General features: G+C 36.8%; 2 protein-coding genes across 2 annotated transcripts; one reads left to right on the forward strand and one right to left on the reverse strand.

The window, feature by feature from the left end:
• Positions 1-4,468: 4,468 nt before the first annotated feature.
• On the reverse strand, positions 4,469-5,397 carry LOC120421761 (ankyrin repeat and SAM domain-containing protein 6-like). Its single transcript, XM_039585036.2, has 3 exons — positions 5,240-5,397; positions 4,914-5,175; positions 4,469-4,857 (listed from the first exon to the last, which is right to left on the reverse strand). Exons 1-3 carry the CDS (start codon positions 5,253-5,255, stop codon positions 4,590-4,592), a joined length of 546 nt encoding a protein of 181 aa, XP_039440970.1. The 5' UTR covers positions 5,256-5,397; the 3' UTR covers positions 4,469-4,589.
• Positions 5,398-9,588: 4,191 nt separating this feature from the next.
• LOC120421798 (uncharacterized) lies at positions 9,589-10,369 on the forward strand. Its single transcript, XM_039585077.2, has 2 exons — positions 9,589-9,811; positions 9,873-10,369. Exons 1-2 carry the CDS (start codon positions 9,672-9,674, stop codon positions 10,183-10,185), a joined length of 453 nt encoding a protein of 150 aa, XP_039441011.1. The 5' UTR covers positions 9,589-9,671; the 3' UTR covers positions 10,186-10,369.
• The last annotated feature ends 5,933 nt before the right edge of the window (positions 10,370-16,302 follow it).

The raw sequence follows: 16,302 nt of genomic DNA on the forward strand, positions 1-16,302 counted from the left end.
TTCTCTATGTTTTTTCAATATAAAAAATGTTTCTTTTTTAAAATTTTTGGTTTAGGCTGGTACAAATATTTTTTAAAGTTTTTGTCACCCCCCCCCTTCAAAATTGGCCCGAAAAATCAGGGGGCAAAAAAAATATTTTTACAATAAACTTTAAAATTTCAATGAAAATTCAAGTGCAACCAGCTGAAATCAAATTAAAAAACATTCTTCTGCGTTTAAAATCATTTTAAGCATGTTTGGGTTTATTAAAAAATCCTAAATTTTTTTGAAAATTTTCGATGTAAAATCTTTTTTTTCGATACAATTTTTATTTTTGTCAGATCTTAGATTTTTTGAAAACTAGACATTGCAAAACAACTGAACTAGTGTAAAATGTATTTTAAAACACTTTTTTCATTTAAATGTGAAGACTATGGCTTGTTATTTAAATTTTTATATTTTTTATTTTTTTGCCCCCCCCCCCTTGACCTCGGCCAGGGCCGAGGGACAAAAACTTTTTTAAATATTTGCATCGGCCTTATTGAAAAAAATAAAAATTCTGTTGCCACTCTGATTCAGGTACAATTGATTCTATTCCCAATTATCACAACATGACGAAATCCACTTAGAAATCTGCTAAAATCTCCGTCTGAAAGCAAAATGTAATGGGGTAATTCTCCGCCAACTCACACAGCAGTTGCCCCGACCCCTCTTCGATTTGCGTGAAACTTTGTCCTAAGGGGTAACTTTTGTCCCTGATCACGAATCCGAGGTCCATTTTTTGATATCTCGTGACGGAGGGGCGGTACGACCCCTTCCATTTTTGCACATGCGAAAAAAGAGGTGTTTTTCAATAATTTGCAGCCTGAAACGGTGATGAGATAGAAATTTGGTGTCAAAGGGACTTTTATGTAAAATTAGACGCCCGATTTGATGGCGTACTCAGAATTCCGAAAAAACGTATTTTTCATCGAAAAAAACACTAAAAAAGTGTTAAAAATTCTCCCATTTTCCGTTACTCGACTGTAAAAAATTTTGGAACATGTCATTTTATGGGAAATTTAATGTACTTTTCGAATCTACATTGTCCCAGAAGGGTCATTTTTTCATTTAGAACAAAATTTTTCATTTTAAAATTTCGTGTTTTTTCTAACTTTGCAGGGTTATTTTTTAGAGTGTAACAGTGTTCTACAAAGTTGTAGAGCAGACAATTACAAAAATTTTGATATATATACATAAGGGGTTTGCTTATAAACATCACAAGTTATCACGATTTTACGAAAAAAAGTTTCAAAAAAGTTGGTCGTCATCGATCATGGCCGTTCATGGTCACCCGCGACAGACACGGACGACGAAACAAAGAGAAACGCAAAAAGTAACTTTTTCAAAACTTTTTTTCGTAAAATCGCGATAACTTGTGATGTTTATAAGCAAACCCCTTATGTCTATATATCAAAATTTTTGTAATTGTCTGTTCTACAACTTTGTAGAACATTGTTACACTCTAAAAAATAACCCTGCAAAGTTAGAAAAAACACGAAATTTTAAAATGAAAAATTTTGTTCTAAATGAAAAAATGACCCTTCTGGGACAATGTAGATTCGAAAAGTACATTAAATTTCCCATAAAATGACATGTTCCAAAATTTTTTACAGTCGAGTAACGGAAAATGGGAGAATTTTTAAAACTTTTTTAGTGTTTTTTTCGATGAAAAATACGTTTTTTCGGAATTCTGAGTACGCCATCAAATCGGGCGTCTAATTTTACATAAAAGTCCCTTTGACACCAAATTTCTATCTCATCACCGTTTCAGGCTGCAAATTATTGAAAAACACCTCTTTTTTCGCATGTTCAAAAATGGAAGGGGTCGTACCGCCCCTCCGTCACGAGATATCAAAAAACGGACCTCGGATTCGTGATCAGGGACAAAAGTTACCCCTTAGGACAAAGTTTCACGCAAATCGAAGAGGGGTCGGGGCAACTTTTCCCGATTTCGTGTGAGTTGGTAGAGAATTACCCAATGTTAAAATTAAAAAAATAAATCTGGAATTCAACAATTTGAAACTTCAGAATTTACAAGTTCAAATAATAAAAAAAAGAATTCATAATTTGAACTTGTCAAAACTTACAGACTCAAAAAACTTAAAAGTACGAATTATTCAATTGAAAAATTACGAAAATATTACAATTGATTTTTTGGTTAATTTTTAATGTTTTAAGAAGAAATTATTGAATTATAAATTTTTTAAATTATTAAATTATTGTTAAACTATTTAATTATTAAACTATTAAATTCTTAAATTATTTAATTATTAAATTATTAAATTATTAAATTTCTAAAGTACTAAATTATTAAATTTTTAAATTATTTAATCTGGTGTTTTTTTTGAAAAGTTCCAATAAACCAAATTTCCAGTTTTTGCTTTTTGGGTGTTTTTAGAACCGCCTTGAGTCAGAGGTATTGAAAAACACCCAGAAAACAAAAACTGAAAATTTGGTTTATTGGTCCTTTAAAAAAAAAACTGCAGAAATTATTATTTTTTTGCCATTTTCTTAGTTCGGATAATTTTCGGAGTCATATTTTAGTTTAGAAAAATTTAGAGAAGAAAATAATAGAAATTTCGTGGTTCGATTTTCCAGAGTTAAGTTTTGGCGAGAATTATCAAGTATTAAATCCCTAGATTTTATAATTTGGTGATTTATTTTATGGCTTTAATTTTTTTTCCTGAATTTGTTTTTAAAGCAACGATATTTAAAGTGTTGCAAAAAATGCTAATATTGTTTCAGAAATGGCAATAAAGGTTCCATTTAGTACAGGTGGGATATGAATCCACAACTGATCAACGGTACTGATCCAAATGCCTTCTGTATTATTCTTTTTTCGTTTAAAATTTCATTCATTACGTTACTCTCTTCTATGTTTGTCGCAATTTTTTTTATATGGCGCGGATTTCGCGCGGATTGGATTTTGGGGTCGGCGCGGATCTGGCGCGGATTTTTTTTCGACTTTTCCGTAACAACCCTGTTATTTTTATAACATGTACTGGGGTAGGCCACACAAAGTCCATGCACTATTTTTGGAAAAAAGTTTTTTCAATAGTGTTTAGAAAAATAGTTACGTTAAAAATTCTTAGTTTTAATTCCGGGGTGACTTTGATAGTCATTGTTTTTCTTATCAAAATCATATTTAAGATGTTCAAACTTTATTTGTACGTTAAATGTACCATCACTAAAGCAGCTGATATAGTTTTTAAGAAAAAAAAAATCAACGTTTTTATTAAGTTAACTAAGTTTATAAGCTTTTTAACAAAATACATATTGGATTTTAGGTAAAATTGCTAAAAATTCGGAATTTTGCCTGAAATTTGTTAAAACTAGCTTTGTTTATAAAATTCTTGATTTATATTGCATTTTATACTGAATTCGAAGCAGGAATCACAAGTTTTCACATTTAACATGAAATTTGTTCAACTGAAATTGTCTATAAGTTTGGAAATATTTTTTAATTGTTTTTCAAAAACACATATTATTTATTATTTACAAACTTAACCTTCGAAAACGAAGTTGACTTTATAGCTGTCGGCCACCATTGCTAGTACCAACCACTAGTGTCTTCCTTTTTATCTACAAGGACTTCGCCGCCCTGGGCTCCTAAGTGTATGAAAGTATGGCACGGAGCGACGGCGCCGAATACCCATATTTACACAAAGAATTTTAGAGCGCCCGCCGCAGGATTCGAACCGGCGACCTCTGGATTGTGAGTCCAGTGCGCGGTCCGATTGATCCACACTTAACCTTCTCCTAGTGGAAAATTGTCCAAAGAATCCGAAAATGCATTCCGTTTTCCGATTAAAAATCATGTTCATTGAGAAAATTATGACACTTTGAGAAGTTAAAAATAATGACTTTCATCAACATTTTCTTAACTAAAGTTAACTAACTTTTTAAACTTTTCAAAATTTCATGAAAAGTTCTTCTTGAGGTACTTTGAACACTTATTTACCATGGTCAGTATGTTTCTAAACCATTCCTGACGTATTTTAATTGTACTCCTCATTTTGCGGAAAAATCTCAAACCTATCAAAGTCACCCCGGCCATCAAAGTCACCCCGTTTTACGGTATGACAATTTGCCAAACTCGCAAACTTGTTAATCACGTGGCTTCGCTGCTTCCACAGAACCGATGAAAATCAATTTCAATTAGCACAATGTCTACCAAATGCATGCAAAACTGGAATACAAACAAGGGTCCTGATTTTCAGTTCAAAGATCAGAAATCACTCACTCATCACCGAACGTATCTTTACCGACTGGAGCGCGCAACCACCACGTTCAGAAAGAAGAGTGCCTGAAAAATACAAGCGCGGCACTCACTTGGCCTGCATTACTACAGTTTGCCGTCAACTAGAATTTGGCATGGTCGAAAAGTGTCTTTGATGTTGTGTAAAAAAAAGCTCAAAATGACCTCCTGAAAAGGAGAAAAAAATGCTTTCCTTTTGTTCACATTTATTAAAAGTACAATTGATCTACAATCTTCCCTATTTAAAAAACACACAAAACATCAAACAGTCAAAAATACATAATAAAATCACAGCATTGAAACGCTAGCACTAACTTTTATGCTCGGCAATTTTCGCGAGAATCTTCTCAATATCTTCGTCGCACTCGATTCCGATGCTGCGCAGGTCCTGCTCCGTAAGCGTCAAAAACACCTCGTAGTCGATTTCCTCCTCCATGAACGTACCGATGTACTGGCCGAGGTCAAGATCGCTGAGGATGTTGTTCACCGTAATTCGATGCTCCAGCTGGCGCTTGGCCAGCGGTGTCCGTATGACAAACATGGTCCGGCGTCGTTCCTTGGCAGACATAACCGAGGGTCTGCAAGTTAGGGTGATTATTAAAACGCTACAATTTTCAGCAGGAGTAAAGGTTACATTTTCCCAAGACGTTCGGCCGACTTGGAGTGGTCGTTAAGTCGCGGAGTGTTCATTCGGGGCGAAACGCGGAACGTTCGGTTGAGCTGGATTGGCGATAGGTCCGGAGACCGTCCGGCGGGAAGCAAAGGCGAAAAGCTGCGTTTTCTGGAAGATGTTTTAGCTTGCTTGTACGCCTCAAAGGATACGTCCCCGGCGGCCATTGATTCTGGGGAGAATCTGAAGATCTGCACCGATGGCTTGAGAGCAATCGGGGTGGCGACTGTGGGATTCAGAGTAAACATTTAATTGATCTGCTTTATGTTTAATATTGATTTTGTAATTACCATGCTTGTGAGCCATCTTAATTACGAGTTAATATGATATTCTAAAGAAACTTATCAAATATTTGTACTTTATATTCTCCATATGCAGCACCGATAGAACGAAATGAAACAATGGTGTTGTGCTATTGTCATAATCTCTATGCATTGAGATGAAATCAAATATGGCAATTTTATACCAGGCTGGGCAAATGGAAAACGGCATGATGGAATGAAACATTAAATTGAAAAGTAATTTCAAAGAGTTTACGTTTCCAACTCCATCCAATTTGCAAATTCTCACTATTTAAACAAATAATTTTGCGAAGTTTTTTAAAGAAACTTGCTTGCTCTTTTCCCATCAACTTTCAAATTAACTGCCCAAAACTAGACTTTTTTTTTATTAGGTCCTATAAACATATGAAACACAATAGCTTATAGGACCTTTTCAAAAAGAACTCTAGAAATGGTTTATTTTCTTGTATTATTTTTATTATTTTTATTTGCATTTATCTTGTTTAGTTTATGTTAATTTTTGGTAGAGTTTGGTCTATTTTATCACCTCCTATCATTACACTTTGCCTTTCTTTTTTTAACAGTAATTTATTAAATTTTTTGCTTGGACTGAAAAAAATTATGGTAACATTCATCAGGTGACAGATTTTGTGTCGAAAAAAATGTGTCATATTCTAGGTCATATTACATCAGGAATTGGTAATTATTCATCAGTTTTTGATGAATTTTCATCAGATTCACATTTTTACACATTTTTTAAATGTAATATTCATAAAAGATGTGCGACCTTCCAAAATTCAACTTATGTGTGTGTGTGTTTTTTACATTTTCTGCGATAGAACGGCACCATTAGCATTCCAATTGTAAAAAAATGTGTAGAGGCATAGTCTGGGAAACATGAGAATGCAGCATGAGTCGTTCATTTATCCAACGAGGTTCACCGAGATGGATAAATACGACGAGTGATGAAAAAAAAAACAAGTTTTGCAACAAGTTCCATTAAACATTTTTTTTCGCAATTCCGAAAAACACCCTTTGAACAGAATTATAGGACAAATGACCATGCATTTATTGCTTGATATGGGATAAAAACGCTCCCTCTGGATTACTCTGTGGCACAACGATCGCCATGAAGGCCACGATGAGTTACGTGCCGGATTTGTCTTCACTACGAACCGGCGGTTGCTTCAAGGGTTCCAGTTGCAAGCTGCTGAACGTGGCCAAAAATCCGGACAGGTGGACCCGCGCCCAGACGGTACACAAGGAACGAGCCCAAGGTCGTTTTTGTGGTGCACATGATTCCGGCGGACATCGTCATCGTGGAGGAGTTTTACGCTCATCTGGATGTGTCGGAGAATTAAAAAATATGGAAACGGATGCCATCCGTACATCCGAACTCTGTCCACGCCATTGGACCATACTCCAGGTCCAGGAATGCAACAGCTCGGCCAAATGAGTGAAGTCTTTAAAAGGAGTTTCTTGAGGATCCCGCTGCTTTCGGATTATCAAGGTCATTGAAACGATCTCTCAAGAACAGGGGCGGACGATCGTGGATTCATTCGATTGCGGGGCTGCCGGAAGATGGACTTGCTGCATGGATTCAAGCACGAAGCTGATTTTGAAGCCGGTGAGCACGTTCCTTTTTATATCCAAACCTTTATCACATATTCTTGATTTCCCTACCACCTGTCTCTTGTTTGTCCTTGTGAGGGGATCATCGATCCATCCGCATTGAAATACTATCTTTTCATTTTTCGTCTTGCCTTTCTTCATATTTTTCACTGTCTTTTTCACACTTACTACCAGTCTTTGTGAGGGGATACTGAGCTCGATTTGCTCTCCATCCGCATTGACCTTTTCTCATCTATGATTTTCCTTTTTATAAGTAGTATAGAATCAAAGCCGGGGATCGGGGAGGGAGCATCAGGGCAGTGGACGGTATGCTGTAATGGCGAAGATTGGATGTAGATAGTGGAAGACCAGAACTACGTCACAAGGGGAAAATGGTGTAGTAATTGTACAATTCTTAAGGATTGTCCAATTACTACATCTATTGACCTCTGTCAGTTTCCAGCTGTCTGCCGCGCCCTTTTAGGCCCCCAACAGGATGCGAGCCCTGTTTTTCAGCTTTGTCAGACTTTTTTCGGAGTTATTGGAGGTTACTGTCGGAAGGAGATTCTCTTCCCCTGAGGACACCGTGAGTGATTTTGCTTGTTCGCGTCCACCCACCCCCTTTTGGCCCTTCATACGGCAGTAATTTGAAGATGCTCCCTTTAAGTCTGAGCCACTGTAATTCTAGGCAACCGCTACATAGGTCATCCTTGTGGCCCTGTTGGTTATCACATCAAATCAAATCAAATCGATATGGGATAAAAACGCTTTCTAGAACCCGGTCACGAGAAATTCTAGCAGAGTTTGTTCTGCTAGAATTCTGCTAGAACGGTTCTAGCAGGCCTGCCAGAATTATCTAAGAATTTTGTTAGAACATTCTGACAGAGTAAAATCTGTCGAAAATGACGTCATTTTCGCCAAACCGCATTGTTGTCGCCATCTTGGAAAAAAAAAACTTGTTGGCAAAAGTGGCAATTTTCCCATCAGTGAAAAAATGTCGATTCGGTGGCGTTCCGTTTCTAACCTGATCTTCCGGAGTTTGGTAAGAACGCGTTACATTGAAACAACTATTTTGTTTATTTTTATATATTTCACAGGTACTAATCCCATTACATACGCCCGGAAGACGCGTCAGAACATCACCAACCGCAACCAACTTCGATCCCAGCAGCCGTTTACGGACATCATTTCTGGAATGCCCTCAGGCCTGCTACGATTTTTGAGTCCAGGTTGGTAAGAGATGAGTCGTAGAGTTCGGTGCTTCCGTTCCTGCCATGTCAACGCGGACATCAACCGTAGAAGAATTAAGAATCAACCGTAGTGAAGTAAATGGTGCACAAAAAAAACAAGTGTAAATGAGACTGTTGTATTTTTCTGTGAATGTTTTTGTGAGTAATAAAAGATTAAACATCTTGTTGTGTTTCATCTGAAATCCAACAGAAAAATTACTTCTTTTTTCTTATCAATTTTTAATTAAGTTATAGCTTCTACCAGAAATATTAACTGGAACATTCTTACTGAATTCTAGCAGGATTCTAGCAGAAAATTTTGCCGTCTCGTTCTAGCAAAATTCTTACAGAATTCTAGCAGGTTGGCCTGTCAGAATACTCTAGCAGCATTCTAGCAGGATTCTTACACAAAGAATTCTAGCTCAAATGCAATAACCGGTTCTAGCAGGAGTTGGCGAAATCAACCGGTTCTGTCAGAATCCTGCTAGAATTTTGCTAGAACTTTTCTGACAGGCCTCGTGCTAGAATTCTGTAAGAATTTTGCTAGAATGAGCGGGCAGAAGTTTCCTGCTAGAGTTTTCTTAGAAACAATTTGGTAGATATTTATATTTGTAATTTTTGTAACATAAAACGAGTTTCAAGATTGAATTTATTCAAACAATGTTTTTTTCATAATCACAAAACGTTAAAATTCTACACTTTCTCATTTTTCCACCTATATATTTTTTTCAACGACAATTCTCCGAAATATTCTTCTTTCTGGAGATCTGGCGTCCGGGATTTTGGTTGGGACACCCTGCTTGAATCTCGCACTTTTATTCGCTGGTCCCTCCATGATCACTTATCGTTGTGGAGTGTGTGGCCCTTGGACTTGACAATATGCGAACAAACTTCGGTAAGACCTGCAAATTTCCATATATCTTAGACATTATTTGTTTTAACTTATTAACCATTGCTTACCTTTTGTTTTCTGAAATGCTTTCGCGTAGCCGACGGCCACATTCCGATTATGTTGCATCTGAGGCTACTCCACCGCGCTAGAATCGTGTTTTCCTCGAATATTCAATGGACGAACCAACGAAATCTAATGCCTGTTGTTTTTTGGCGGAAGTCAAGTTCGCCACAAAGCGGTTTTGTGGAAATGACGTAATTTTCGACATATTTGCTCTGTCAGATTATTCTAGCAAAATTCTTACAGAATTCCGGCAGATTTCGCTGTGTCAGAATATTCTAGCAAAATTCTTACAGCATTCTGACAAGCCTGCTAGAATCATTCTAGCAGGATTCTAGCAGAACAACCTCTGCTAGAAATATCCGTGACTGGGATTACGCCTAGCAAAACTGGCAGTGTTGCAAGCGCAAAACATACGTTGCCAGTGCCGACCAATCTGTTTCCCTTGACAATCTGTAAGAGAGAGCACAGAGGAATCAAATTACAGATTTTGTACACAAATTTGCGCAGACTTAAAAATCGACTTGGCTGACGTCCCTGCCATTTTTGCAGCGTCGTGTTGTTTACAGAAGTTAAAGTTGTGCATGTGCTTGTTTCTCAAGATTAATCGTAAAAATTCATTGAAACCCGAGTAATTGCGACATCAGGAATGGAGGAAAACAAGAAATGCGATGAGAAACAGTCAGTAGCTGTGCCCAAAGTGGACACCGATGACGAGATGGTCGGAGAATCCGAGGAGTACATTTCGGTGTACAGCTTCCTCGTTCCGATCGAGGGTTACGTGCCAGAGTAAGAACTTCAAATTTACTCCAGGAACTTTTTTAATTATATCTATTTTTTTTTTCAAAAGGGAATGTGAAAAACCGGTCAAAGTCTTCCCGAAGTACTTGTTTGGACCAAGTTCGGACGAGGACTCGGAACCGGATGACTTTCTGTTCAGAAAGAAACCCAACAATGATCAAGATTTGAAGATTTTCAAGTACGATACACAGGAAGCACCAGTCGAGAAGGAATCACCAAAAGAGAAAAAGCCTGCACGGAAGGTTATTCGGCGATCTTTTCGCCAACGGAAGTTGCCGGCGCGATACGACTCGTACGAAATGGCCCAAGACGATAAGCCACCGGTGCGTTCCGCGGCCAAGAGAGTCGCTAAGCGCAAATAGGCCGTGCATGTCGGCTTTGTATTTTTTTTATTCACATTTGACTTTACAAACTGTTTCGTTTCGTCAGGATGTTAACTAATTTGTTGCATTGTTTTTTACCTTGTAAGTTTCAGTTTCAAACTAATAAATATGTTGACTTGGACTAAGAAACAAAGCATTTTCTTCATTAAAATGAATAAATAGACGGAATAAAGTAAAAAAAAACGTTTTTTTTAATCTGGCAAAAAAATGGGAAAAAAATCCATTTAGAATTAATTAAAATATTTTTTATATTTTTTTCGGACTGAGCTTAAGAGATTGTTAGATATGTTTTTTTTTATTTAATAAAAATAATGATTGGTTGAGTGTTTTATAAGAATGCTGATTTGATTAAAGTAGAGAACTACAAAGATTGCGAAAATACAGGTATTTTATATAATTTTTTAAAACTAGGTCTCAAATTTACTTTGCTCCTATAAACCTTCTCGGGATTTGAACTAATGACATTTCGTCAGCTGTGTGCTATCTTGTGACAACGACCATTTAGTACTATTCGAGAAAATCGATTTTTAAAGTTTGATGATAAATATTTTCAAAACTATGAATGGAAGAGCAAAACCTTTTGAAGCAATCGGTTTGTATACTATCGCTTAACAAACGTTTCCAAGTTTCAACTAATTTGGACACCAGTTAAAAGATACAGAAAAATTATGTAAACAAAAATCTGAAAAGCACGTGTCACAAGTGTGTTTCGAAAGTAAAATTGTACTACGTGTCACAAGTGTGCACAGAATTCCCATACAAACTAAAATAATCTCAAATCAATGGTTTAACCGACTTAATCATTATATTTTCAAAAACAAAAGATTGTATTGCTTTTAAAAAGTGTGTATCAACATAAATTTGTGAAAAACAAGACAAATTTTCCACATTTTCCAACAACATGTATGACGTGTCACAAGTGTGCACGATCATTTTGATCAGGGGTGACCAAAGTAAGGCCCGCGGGCCAAACGTGGCCCGCGAGGTGATTTTTTGTGATCATGTAAATTGGCCCTTTGATCATTCGTAAAGTAATTTTTTGTCAAAGTGAAGATTTGTTTTACACTTTTATGCCAAGCTTAGATTTTTTGTTAATATAAAACTATTGATATATTCATATTTTGGTCCCCATTCCATACATTTTTTTCCAGAAAACTTTCTAATCTAAATAATATTACCCGTTTCAATGTGAGTGATAATAGTAAATTTCGTATAAATTTCCATGAAACATTTTCAGAAATGTTTTATGAAACGTTCAAATTTGACTAAGGTAGAAAACTGTAATAATAGCAAAAATATATGTATTCCATTTTAATTTAATTGCCATAGTGAACCTACTTTGCTCTTAAAAACCTTCCATCTCGGGTTTTGAATTCACGAGAGTTGGATAACGAATCTGAATGACTATCATTTTATTCAGACAGAAAAAAATATGTTGACATCGGAAAAAATAAAGCTGGAAATTTAAGTGCAGCTGGACTCATTTAGAGCATGTTTGGATTTATTCAAAAACAATTTCTGTTTGAATTTAGTGAATTTTCGATTACTAGTACCGGAAAAATTTCTTGAAATATTTGCATCGGCTTAATTGTTGGAAAATAATTTCGCAACGATTTTGAATCTCTAACACTTAATTTAAAGATAGAATCACGCCGTTAAATCAACTTTGCAGGTTTCATACAATTTTCAAAGTATTTAAAAAATGAATTTTTAGAACAATAAATACGACAGATTGTTGAAAATTATGTTTTCCATTAGAAGTTTACCATAGCGTTTTGAAAAGTTTAACTCCATATTGCACGCACACACTCTCACTTTTAATTTCTCGATATCATTTTTATAAACTATTTTATTCATTTGACCCACAAGCTTATTTGAGCTATAAATTTGGGCCGGAATCCCAAAAACTTTGAGCACCCCTGATTTTGATGATAAATTGGTCAATGTCAAAAGTGTGTATTGCGATATCCGGGAAACGGAAGCGAGTTTCCAAAATCGGGTTAAAGCATCTTGTAGTGTTTGTTAAGTATAGCAAAACGTCATCATTAACTCATTTTCGATCAAAATGGTCAACAAGATAGCACACAGCTGACGATTTGGTTACAAATCTGAGTGCATAACATCTGATTCAGGCAGACAATTATTTTTTTTAAATTTTATTGAAATTGGAGGAATAATTGTTGAAACATCCTTTTGCAACGATTTATCATTATAGTTGCTTTTTATTTTAAATTAATACATAATTTTGCAAAGGACATTTTAAAAATAAAATAAAAATGTTGAAAATACAAGTGAATTCATTTTTTTTTATTTTTTTATCCTTGTGAAAATATGTTTGTTTCGAGCCACAAAATGTTTAACCACCCCTCGAACTTGACCAGACAATGGCATTTGAATTTTCTACAAAAATACTGTATTTCCTGATTCAATGTTTGGCATAGAAATTGTAATAAAAAACTGACGTACATTTTTTTTTTGCTATTTTGTTGGTTAATAAATTTGAACCACTTGATTGGAAGCATAACTGAACAAAACAAAACTGTTGGAATTTTTTTTTTTTTTTGTATTGCCCTAGGTATTGCCCCAGTTGACGGTAAGGTTTATAAAACATCAATTTTTAACAGTAATTAGCAAAAGCTTTGAGAAAAAGTCAAACCAATCCTGGATGTTTAAAGCACATTTTGTATGCAAACTCAAACTTCAATGCCCGTTTTACCCCACTTCCCGTTGTCGTATTTGGCATGAGTTCTCATGTATAGACAAACAAACGCTGAAAGTTTCATCCAAATCGGACCACCTCAATACGATCTGTTTCACATTGGTGAAAAACTCGCTCTAAAACAATGTTTTTAGCTTTTCAGAAAAAAAAGTTATTTTAAACAAACCGAGTATGTCCGGAGTTCGCACATGTGCATGTATGCATTGCTTAGGGATGGCCGAGCTTATATGCATCAGTCAACACATCATCCTTCCCACCCACAATCGGCGCACTTGCGATCGGCGGTGATGATGACGAGGACGACCGGTGCGGCAGGATAGCGTTGCATAGTGGGACGACAATGAGCAATTTCGCGACATAAGTTTTTCGTCAATGTTTTATTTTAAATACCTACCCGTTGACCGGCAGCAAAATTATGGCAAAGATTATGGATGGATTTTGGCTTATTCATACATGAGGATAGGATCGACCTAAAATGTTATTTATGAATCCAACACAAATTAATAGGTTTTATGAAGGTTCTGAAGACCACAATATGTACAGCCTAAAATGGCTTTTAACACTCTAACGCTCGTGTAGTCAATAGACCCCTATTTTTTTTCTAAATAATTTCTAATTTTTGGTAAATTTGACCAATTTGGATGCTTCTGGTTGCAAGAGATCCAGATTTAGGGCACTGGAGCCGGTTTCAGTTGGGAACCAATCCACATCAGCTCAGTGAACCGTTTCTAGATGTTCCGGTGCCCGAAGGTCTTAAACATGTCATGTGTCTATGCAGGATTGCAGGGTGATGTATTAGGATGATGCCTTGATGTTTTGTATCATTTCCGGCATTGTTCTCTAGAAAAGTTTTTGTTTTATTGACCAAAAACCCATATAGGAGGGTCGAGGTACCTCAACGGAATCCGGAATATCTCCGGTATAACTGGAACATAGTTGTCCCCCATCTGACAGTTTAAAATATAGACAAATCTGGATCTGTTTAAAACGGAAGCATCTTATTTGGTCAATTCTACCAAAAGTTATGAGATTTTTAAGAAAAAAAAAAAAAAAATAGGAAAACGGAATCGACGTACAGTCATCCCACATATTCGTAACACCCACAAATTCGGAACACTTTTGTGATAGTTTGTCAATGCCAAATGCAGCTTTTCTGTCGACCCTACTATTTTTAGGACCTCTATTTGGACATTCTCTTGCTATTTCACTAGTAAAATTATTACTTTTTGAGCAAAAAATTTCATTTCAAAACTATTTTATCCAGAGCAGCAAAACACTGCCTCCAAATTGCCTGTTCCATACTTGTGGGATGTTATTGTGCCTCCCACAATTGTGGAACACCTGAATTTAACTGATATTTTTACACAAAAAAGTTATCAAACTATGTATAAAACATCACTAAGCTTGAGTTTCATTGGCTTCAGTGTTTGAAATCATTATTTTGTTAAAAACATGCACTCCTGGAAAGAACCAAAGTTTGTTTACATTTGTGAGAAAAGAGTGTTCCGGATTTGTTGATTTCAAGGGTCAATGTTTTTCTTTTAAAAATGATATAAAGCGTAATAGTTTACAATCGGTCGATATACATCAATCGAAAGATCACAAGAAAAGCTTTCACATGAAGGTAAAAGCAAATCATTACGTTCAACACCTTATAATGTGGACCTTTTACACCTTGCGGTTTTCGTCAACGGATCCACAAGCGTGTATCGTTTTTTTTTGCGACAAGACTCTGCCTCCCGGGTCTCCTAAGTGTGAAGGTATGGCACGGGGAGAGAGCACCAAATACCTATATTTACATTTAGATTTTTTTTTGCGTCCGCCGAACTGACGACCTCTGGATTGTGAGTCCAGTGCGCGGTCCGATTGATCCACACAGGCAGACAAAAAAAGGGGTCAAATGACTACCCGAGCGTTTGAGTGTAGCCTACATATAACTTAAAATGTAACTAAGGACTGAATAAAGTTTTCTCAAAACTTTGTAATAACAGAAATATTTTTGCCCGAATAACTCAATAATGACAAAAATGGGACAACAACAACATATCCTCAACAAACTTAAATCATATTTTTCGCTAGTAATCATTGCCTTGGCGTTCTCGGTTACGAGATTCCTACTCGAAACTATCCAAAGGCTTGATTGTTGAGGCAATTGCAAACCTCTTTTTACACCTAGGGCTTACGACCTAATCTCTACGTTAGACCGGGGCCGACATTTACTTCTCCGTCCGACGGAAGGCGTGATCAGTCAAATCTCGTCTCGAAAAATTATACACATTACAATTACAACCATATTACACCCTAGTGTACCACCCACCGTCTTAATCTAGAATCTTTTGTACGAGGCTGAAACACTCGATAGTCAACTTTTTTAGGTTCTTCATAATTAATCCAAACTGATGGCATAAGCCTTAAAAATATTTGCGACGGCCAAATAAGATCAACCAAACTTTTTCTGAAAAAAAACTTCCTAACAAATTTACGTTGAAAACCTTCGAATCACATTTTCCCATTGTGTGCGATTCGAGGTGGTTTTAAGGCCTCCGCCGGCAGCCACTGCGCGTACTGAGTGAGCAAACTTCCACACATGAAGCTCCTCTCCGCCTCCATACCACACTGCGCTCGCACACATGTCCTGGGGAGGGCAGCAGGTTCCTATAGGCTTGGTGCCAGGACGGGACGATTTGGCCTCGGGCTTCGAGCGTGGCACACATGTTCATGTGAAAATTCGAGCAAAAGTAAGGACGAAAAACCGACGACGACGACGACGAGTTGACCGATAGGGTGGGTGGGTGGTGGTGTTTGAATGGGGGAGGAAAAAAATATTATAAAACGGATAAAAATAAAAACGCTTGTATGTGTGCTGCGCGCGCGCTCGCCTGTATGTTTGTGTGCGCGTTCGTGTGGGTACCACACACAGAGGGAGAAAAGAATTTGTATACTTTTTTTTCTCTTTTTTTTCTCCTCCTCCCCAGTCCTCGTCCTGGCCGTCTTCGTCGTCGTTGGTGGTGGTGGCGGTTGTGGGTTGTTGGCGCTTTCCTTTCGGAAAAATCGGTTAGTCTACAAAAAAGTCGCGTCCGCTGTGGTAGCCTCGTGGCGAACTCGTGGCGTGGAAGGCTGGCTGGCTGCTGCTACTGCCCGAGAAAATTCGTTTCCAACGCGCGTTTTCCAGTCAGTGTCGGAATGAATAGTTAGGTGTGTTTTCTGTCCGTTGTGAAGTTTTTCTTGTAAGTTCGATTGAAGGACGATTTTTCACTTTTTTGTTCGCGTTATTGTTCCTTTTGTCGGTGTAATTTATGGCTCTAGTTTTGCATACATGCCTTGGAGTTTCGGTTCGATATGTGTTCATACTTTTGTTGATCCTTTTTCTTGGTCGC

The sequence above is a fragment of the Culex pipiens genome, chromosome 3, assembly GCF_016801865.2.
Source record: "Culex pipiens pallens isolate TS chromosome 3, TS_CPP_V2, whole genome shotgun sequence".
In the NCBI taxonomy this organism is placed as follows: domain Eukaryota; kingdom Metazoa; phylum Arthropoda; class Insecta; order Diptera; family Culicidae; genus Culex; species Culex pipiens.